The 8,358-nt window shown below is 51.5% G+C and overlaps 1 protein-coding gene and 1 non-coding gene across 2 annotated transcripts; both read right to left on the bottom strand.

Annotated features, from left to right (window-relative positions):
* Positions 1–264: 264 nt before the first annotated feature.
* rps11 (ribosomal protein S11) lies at positions 265–7,874 on the bottom strand. Its single transcript, XM_072492492.1, has 5 exons — positions 7,746–7,874; positions 3,533–3,664; positions 2,702–2,777; positions 1,330–1,459; positions 265–431 (listed from the first exon to the last, which is right to left on the bottom strand). Exons 1-5 carry the CDS (start codon positions 7,758–7,760, stop codon positions 308–310), a joined length of 477 nt encoding a protein of 158 aa, XP_072348593.1. The 5' UTR covers positions 7,761–7,874; the 3' UTR covers positions 265–307.
* On the bottom strand, positions 2,857–2,942 carry LOC140404169 (small nucleolar RNA SNORD35). The gene has a single exon (XR_011938469.1). It is a non-coding gene; the product is annotated as a small nucleolar RNA SNORD35 (small nucleolar RNA).
* Positions 7,875–8,358: the final 484 nt, after the last annotated feature.

Genomic DNA, 8,358 nt, shown 5'->3' with positions numbered 1-8,358 from the left:
AGTACTGGCAGCACGGTGGTGCAGTGGTTAGCACTGCTGCCTCATGGCAACGAGGACTCAGGTTTGATCCCGGCTCTGGGTCACTGTCCGTGTGGAGTTTGCACATTCTCCCCGTGTTTCCGTGGGTTTCGCCCCCACAACCCAAAGATGTGCAGTGTAGGTGGATTGGCCACGCTAAATTGCCCCTTAATTGGGGGGGGGGGGAAATTGGACACTCTAAATTTTTTTTTTAAAGCACTAGTAGAAATCTCAAATTCAGGCAAGTCTGTTCACAAAGGCTTTTATTGTAGTTGATTTACAATCATATTCAAAATTTCTGGAACTGTTTCTTGGCTCCTGCTGCTTTAGTGACCTTGAGGACATTGAAACGTACAGTCTTGCTGAGAGGTCGGCACTCGCCCACAGTCACACTGTCCCCATTCTGTACATCCCTGAAACAAGACAAATCTGTGTCACAACATTGTGCTTCTTGCCTTGTTCAATAAATTGTCAACTAAACACAACTTTCTCAGCTCATTTAATGAAACATATTGTCACAGCAGGGGCCACTGATCATTCCATCACTTCTTAACCACTAGTCCTGCCCGATACTGTAAATGATTACCTCCCTGGCAGATCTCCACATCAGAGCCTTCATTTTACAGACCTGGGATGATCGGATGCTAACAGGCAGCGTGAACGGTCCTACTGGAATCGAGGGGTGATCAGACACCTGTCCCTGGGCCTGAAACAGCTGTCAGTAGTATTAACGAGTAACAAATACAAGTCCCCTATACCCCTTGAATTTTAGACGGGGGCGGGGGGGGAGAAGAGAGAGAAAGAGGAGCAATTTCAAAGCAAATGGACTCCACTGGTATGGGTGAAGACCAGCAAATCCCATATTCCATCTGTTAGGACACAATCACTGTCTTCTCCATACAGCCACCCTAATGTGTACATGTGAGGAGAAAGTTTCCTCATACAGCCCAACGAGTTCAGCATGTAGAATGAGCATTAGCATTCATTCCAACAGCCATTAACCAGCAGGAGTGCTTCCAAAAGGAGAGACATTAAAATGGTTAAACGTCCCAATTGTGCGGAGACAGACACGGCGCTTGCAGCAGGCGCTCCGCTCAGTCAATGGCACTTGGTCCTATCAGTACTCGCTTTTTTGCTCTGGAGTTCTGAAGGCCATTGTGGGTATAAAGAGCACAGGAACAGGCCCTTCAAGCCTGTATTGATCACAACACCCTTGGCCAATATTCTAAAGAACAATTAGTGCACAGACTGCGCACACAGCACAAGCCCAACATATCTATGCTAATGGCACGGAAATGGAGAAACGGGTACCTGAAGCAGGGTGATAGGTGGACAGACATGTTCTTATGTCGCTTCTCAAAGCGGTTGTACTTCCTGATGTAGTGCAAATAGTCTCTGCGAATAACAATGGTCCGCTGCATCTTCATCTTAGTCACAACACCTGTCATAAACAGATCATAACGTGCAGTGTACACAGAGCCTCACATTCACATTAGTGCACAGACCCGTTACTTCATAAAATGCAGTCACACAAATCCAAATGCAATGTGAGGTAGGTGAGCAGAAGAGGATAATATTCAGAAGAGCCAAACTAAAAGGTTGGATTCTAGGCAAACATTAGTGGGAACTTATTTTTGTCCTACACGATCGTAGCACAAGCCTCTGCATTCTCTCCTCAAGAGAAAAGGCTGAGCTTCCACTCGATGTGATCAGACTGCAGATCCCCTCCTGCCCAGTTATTGGCACAATTATCATCGACCACGGCACAGCCAAAGTTCAAATGAAGATTGTTGGGGGGAGGAGGGGGGGGGGGGGAGAGGAGGAGGAGGAATGTGGGTTTGCAAACACATGATATTTACTCCTTTACAATTAAACTGAATGCTGTTGATGCTTGTTCTCCTAGATAGTGAAATATTTACGGCAAATCCCATTCTCATTCCACACAATTAACAATCACAAACCGGAATAGTGACTGGTATTTTTAACAATTCCCAAAACACAAGCGGAGGGTGCGTGTGTGTAAACTGAGCAGTCGTGCTGAAACACAAGTCAACAGGAAAGTTGCGAACTCAATCCATAGAGAAGATCAGATTAGACGTTGCTGTAGCCTCTCTGCCAATGGCCTTCACCCAACCCGGGTAACAACTATATGGAGGGCAGAGAGGTTAAGAATCATATCCAGCCGGTGCTGACAGACAGGGGGCACCCAACACAATGCCGTATCTCAGGAGGTTGAGGGGCTACCCTCAATGAGGGGCATAGGCAGAGTGGATAGTCAGAGACTTTTTCCCAGGGTAGAGGGGTCAATTACTAGGGGGCATAGGTTTAAGGTGCAGGGGGCAAGGTTTAGAGATGTACGAGGCAAGTTTTTTTTAAAAACAGAGGGCAGTGGGTGCCTGGAACTCGCTGCCGGAGGAGGTGGTGGAAGCAGGGACGATAGTGGCGTTTAAGGGGCATCTTCACAAATACATGAATAGGATGGGAATAGAGGGATACGGACCCCGGAATTGCAGAAGGTTTTAGTTTAGACGGACAACATGGTCGGTGCAGGCTTGAAGAGCCGAAGGGCCTGTTCCTGCGCTGTACTTTTCTTTGATATGTGGCTCAGTGGCAATGACAGTGGCTCATTCATATTCATCCTTTACGTCAGAAACCAAACAAGATTAACCCGGATTAGTCCTACCTGTCAGGATCCGCCCCCGGATTGAGACATTGCCTGTGAAGGGACATTTCTTATCAATGTAGGTTCCATCAATGGCCTAGGAGACAGAAGGGGGTCACACAGTGTAAATTGAGGGTGAGAATTTTGGACTGATGGGCTAGAGCTATGGCGCTGTGAGAGCTGCATCAGTAAAGCCATAAAGGCAGTGTCGTCAGTGTCTTGGAGACTTGGAAGACCATCGTGAGAATAAACATCATTTGCAGCCCTGGCACCCACCACCTGGAGACACAGTCAGCTTAGCCACAAGATGCCAGGTCAAACAGAACAAAGTGTACAGTAATTTATACATCACAAAGGCCTCACTGTTTCAGCATCTACCACGCTGAAACAATGAAAAAAATCATCCGTAAATCTGTCCCCCACACACCTGTTCCAAGGTTTTTCTGTAGAACCAAGGTGATTGGGCTCAGTAACTCGACATTTCCAGGACAAATTGTGTAAAGCATCGACTCCAGTAACAACCAGAGCTGGGCACTGGGAGGACAATCTGAGGCACCAACTACCCCCTTCGTCAGGGAGGTGCCGAAGCAGGGTTAGCGGGAAACTTCACAATCATGTTAAAACTCAGTTAAAGATTTACCAAAAGCTGCATTAGCAGTAAATAGGGACAAACTCACAGATGAACGCACTCTGAGGCAGTTCACCAACACCCCACTCTCCTTTGATGCCAGGGGAGGTTTCAATGTTAGGTCACTTAACTTGCCATTAAAGAGGCATGGACTCATCAAGTACTTTGCTCCTCCCGATCACCACATGGCAGTCCCCACAACAGCTTGCCTGGTAGAACCTCACCTCTCGTGGAGTCTTGAAGCCCAGGCCTACATTACGATAGTAGCGGGGAAGCTTTTCCTTGCTGCCTTCACCCACAAGTGCCCGCTTCTTGTTCTGGAAGATGGTGGGCTGCTTTTGGTAAGCTCTCTCAGTCTGCAATGGAGAAAAGATGCTGAGGTTTATGGGAAGGCCTCCATATCTAGGGAAATAATTCAGCTCTACACAAATTCGACACCATTATTTCTCTTATCCCGGGTTCTCTCTCTCACTCTCTATCTGTCTGGGGCTGGTTTAGCACAGGGCTAAATAGCTGGCTTTTAAAGCGGACCCTGGCAGGCCACCAGCGCCCGTTCAATTCCCGTACCAGCCTCCCCGAACAGGTGCCGGAATGTGGCGACTAGGGGCTTTTCATAGTAACTAAATCTGAAGCCTACTTGTGACAATGAGCGATTTTCATTTCATATCCTGGATTATTTCTCTCTCACCGGATGGACTACACCAGGGTCTAAGTGATAGCTCAGGAGATTGTGGAGGCATTGGTGACAATCTTTCAGGAAGGGTCCCAGAGGACTGGAAAGTGGCTAATGTAACACCGCTATTTAAGAAGGGAGGCAGAAGACGGGAAATTATAGGCCGGTTAGCCTGACTTTGGTCATTGGTAAGATTTTAGAGTCCATTATTAAAGATGAGATCGCGGTGTACTTGGAAGTGCATGGTAAAATAGGACTGAGTCAGCACGGCTTTGTCAAGGGGAGGTCACGTCTGTTAAGAGTTCTTTGAAGAAGTAACAAGGAAGTTAGACAAAGGAGAACCAGTGGACGTGATTTATTTAGATTGCCAGAAAATTTCCACAATTTGCTGTGAAGCAATTGTGCTAACCACAATGCTGCCCCGTATTCTAGCATGGTGGTTAGCACAATTGCTTCACAGCTCCAGGGTCCTAGGTTCGATTCCCGGCTTGGGTCACTGTCTGTGCGGAGTCTGCACGTTCTCCCCGTGTCTGCGTGGGTTTCCTCCGGGTGCTCCGGTTTCCTCCCAGTCCAAAGATGTGCAGGTTAGGTGGATTGGCCATGATAAATTGCCCGTAGTGTCCAAAATTGGTGGGGTTACTGGGTTATGGGGATAGGGTGGAGATGTGGGCTTGGGTAGGGTGCTCTTTCAAAGAGCCGGTGCAGACTCGATGGGCCGAATGGCCTCCTTCTGCACTGTAATTCTATGATTCAATGAATACAAGACCAGGCATGTACTTCTGAGGCTGTATAATGCTCTGGTCAGACCCCATTTGGAGTATTGTGAGTAGTTTTGGGCCGCGTATCTAAGGAAGGATGTGCTGGCCTTGGAAAGGGTCCAGAGGAGGTTCACAAGAATGATCCCTGGAATGAAGAGCTTGTCGTATGAGGAACGGTTGAGGACTCTGGGTCTGTGCTTGTTGGGAGTTTAGAAGGATGAGGGGGGACCTTATTGAAACTCACAGGATACTGCGAGGCCTGGATAGAGTGGACGTGGAGAAGATGTTTACACTTGTAGGAAAAACTAGAACCAGAGGACACAATCTCAAGACTAAAGGGACGATCCTTTAAAACGGAGATGTGGAGGGATTTCTTCTGCCCTAGGGTGGTGAATCTGTGGAACTCTTTGCCGCAGAAGGCTGTGGAGCCAAAATCGCTGAGTGTCTTTAAGACAGAGATAGATAGGTTCTTGATTAATAAGGGGATCAGGGGTTATGGGGAGAAGGCAGGAGAATGGGGATGAGAAAATATCAGCCATGATTGAATGGCGGAGCAGACTCAATGGGCCGAGTGGCCTAATTCTGCTCCCATGTCTCATGGTCTCTCTATCTATCCCGGGCCAGGCTCTCTCTCTCTAACCCGGGTCAGGCTCTCTCTCTCTATCCCGGGTCAGGCTCTCTCTCTCTATCCCGGGTCAGGCTCTCTCTCTCTATCCCGGGTCAGGCTCTCTCTCTCTATCCCGGGTCAGTCTCTCTCTCTATCCCGGGTCAGTCTCTCTCTCTCTATCCCGGGTCAGGCTCTCTCTCTCTATCCCGGGTCAGGCTCTCTCTCTCTCTATCCCGGGTCAGGCTCTCTCTCTCTATCCCGGGTCAGGCTCTCTCTCTCTATCCCGGGTCAGGCTCTCTCTCTCTATCCCGGGTCAGGCTCTCTCTCTCTATCCCGGGTCAGGCTCTCTCTCTCTATCCCGGGTCAGTCTCTCTCTCTCTATCCCGGGTCAGGCTCTCTCTCTCTATCCCGGGTCAGTCTCTCTCTCTCTATCCCGGGTCAGGCTCTCTCTCTCTATCCCGGGTCAGGCTCTCTCTCTCTATCCCGGGTCAGGCTCTCTCGCTCTATCCCGGGTCAGGCTCTCTCTCTCTATCCCGGGTCAGGCTCTCTCTCTCTCTATCCCGGGTCAGGCTCTCTCTCTCTATCCCGGGTCAGGCTCTCTCTCTCTATCCCGGGTCAGGCTCTCTCTCTCTATCCCGGGTCAGGCTCTCTCTCTCTCTATCCCGGGTCAGGCTCTCTCTCTCTCTCTATCCCGGGTCAGGCTCTCTCTCTCTCTATGCCAGGTCAGTCTCTCTCTCTCTCTCTATCCCGGGTCAGTCTCTCTCTCTCTATCCCGGGTCAGTCTCTCTCTCTCTCTATCCCGGGTCAGTCTCTCTCTCTCTCTATCCCGGGTCAGGCTCTCTCTCTCTATCCCAGGTCAGTCTCTCTCTCTCTAACCCGGGTCAGGCTCTCTCTCTCTATCCCGGGTCAGTCTCTCTCTCTCTCTATCCCGGGTCAGTCTCTCTCTCTCTCTATCCCGGGTCAGTCTCTCTCTCTCTCTATCCCGGGTCAGTCTCTCTCTCTCTCTATCCCGGGTCAGTCTCTCTCTCTAACCCGGGTCAGTCTCTCTCTCTAACCCGGGTCAGGCTCTCTCTCTAACCCGGGTCAGGCTCTCGCTCTCTAACCCGGGTCAGGCTCTCTCTCTAACCCGGGTCAGGCTCTCTCTCTAACCCGGGTCAGGCTCTCGCTCTCTATCCCGGGTCAGTCTCTCTCTCTCTATCCCGGGTCAGTCTCTCTCTCTCTATCCCGGGTCAGGCTCTCTCTCTCTATCCCGGGTCAGGCTCTCTCTCTCTATCCCGGGTCAGGCTCTCGCTCTCTAACCCGGGTCAGGCTCTCTCTCTCTATCCCGGGTCAGGCTCTCTCTCTCTATCCCGGGTCAGGCTCTCTCTCTCTATCCCGGGTCAGGCTCTCTCTCTCTAACCCGGGTCAGGCTCTCTCTCTCTAACCCGGGTCAGGCTCTCGCTCTCTAACCCGGGTCAGTCTCTCTCTCTCTATCCCGGGTCAGGCTCTCTCTCTCTATCCCGGGTCAGGCTCTCTCTCTCTATCCCGGGTCAGACTCTCTCTCTCTATCCCGGGTCAGGCTCTCTCTCTCTATCCCGGGTCAGTCTCTCTCTCTCTATCCCGGGTCAGTCTCTCTCTCTCTATCCCGGGTCAGGCTCTCTCTCTATCCCGGGTCAGGCTCTCTCTTTATCCCGGGTCAGTCTCTCTCTCTCTATCCCGGGTCAGACTCTCTCTCTCTATCCCGGGTCAGGCTCTCTCTCTCTATCCCGGGTCAGGCTCTCTCTCTCTATCCCGGGTCAGTCTCTCTCTCTCTATCCCGGGTCAGACTCTCTCTCTCTATCCCGGGTCAGGCTCTCTCTCTCTATCCCGGGTCAGGCTCTCTCTCTCTATCCCGGGTCAGACTCTCTCTCTCTATCCCGGGTCAGGCTCTCTCTCTCTATCCCGGGTCAGGCTCTCTCTCTCTATCCCGGGTCAGTCTCTCTCTCTCTATCCCGGGTCAGTCTCTCTCTCTCTATCCCGGGTCAGGCTCTCTCTCTATCCCGGGTCAGGCTCTCTCTCTCTATCCCGGGTCAGGCTCTCTCTCTCTAACCCGGGTCAGTCTCTCTCTCTCTATCCCGGGTCAGGCTCTCTCTCTATCCCGGGTCAGTCTCTCTCTCTCTATCCCGGGTCAGTCTCTCTCTCTCTCTATCCCGGGCCAGGCTCTCTCTCTCTATCCCGGGTCAGGCTCTCTCTCTCTCTCTCTATCCCGGGCCAGGCTCTCTCTCTCTATCCCGGGCCAGGCTCTCTCTCTCTATCCCGGGTCAGGCTCTCTCTCTCTCTCTCTATCCCGGGCCAGGCTCTCTCTCTCTATCCCGGGCCAGGCTCTCTCTCTCTATCCCGGGTCAGTATCTCTCTCTATCCCGGGTCAGGCCCTCCCTCACCTGGTTATCCGCCATTTCGCGCCCTCAGTCCGGGGAAAAGAGCGAGGCTCGGCCGCGGGGTCTCTTAAACTGCGTCGCACGGCCGGAAGGACGTCATCACGCGGCCGGAAATGTCATCGCTGTACGGCGGAAGTGAGACTCCTGCACCGCCTTCCGGGTCACCAAAATAGGAGTGAATTCACAGAGGTCCCAGTGCCCAGAGAGCCCTGTCCGCATCAAACCCTCCCAATGCACAGCGATACAGAGTAAAGCTCCCTCTACACTGTCCCCATCAAACACTCCCAGGACAGGTACAGCACGGGGTTAGATACAGAGTAAAGCTCCCTCTACACTGTCCCCATCAAACACTCCCAGGACAGGTACAGCACGGGGTTAGATACAGAGTAAAGCTCCATCTACACTGTCCCCATCAAACACTCCCAGGACAGGTACAGCACGGGGTTAGATACAGAGTAAAGTTCCCTCTACACTGTCCCCATCAAACACTCCCAGGACAGGTACAGCACGGGGTTAGATACAGAGTAAAGCTCCCTCTACACTGTCCCCATCAAACACTCCCAGGACAGGTACAGCACGGGGTTAGATACAGAGTAAAGCTCCCTCTACACTGTCC

The sequence above is a fragment of the Scyliorhinus torazame genome, chromosome 29 (assembly GCF_047496885.1).
Source record: "Scyliorhinus torazame isolate Kashiwa2021f chromosome 29, sScyTor2.1, whole genome shotgun sequence".
Lineage (NCBI taxonomy): Eukaryota > Metazoa > Chordata > Chondrichthyes > Carcharhiniformes > Scyliorhinidae > Scyliorhinus > Scyliorhinus torazame.
Note: the sequence above shows the minus strand (reverse complement) of the source record. Positions and strands in the feature narration are given on the sequence as shown.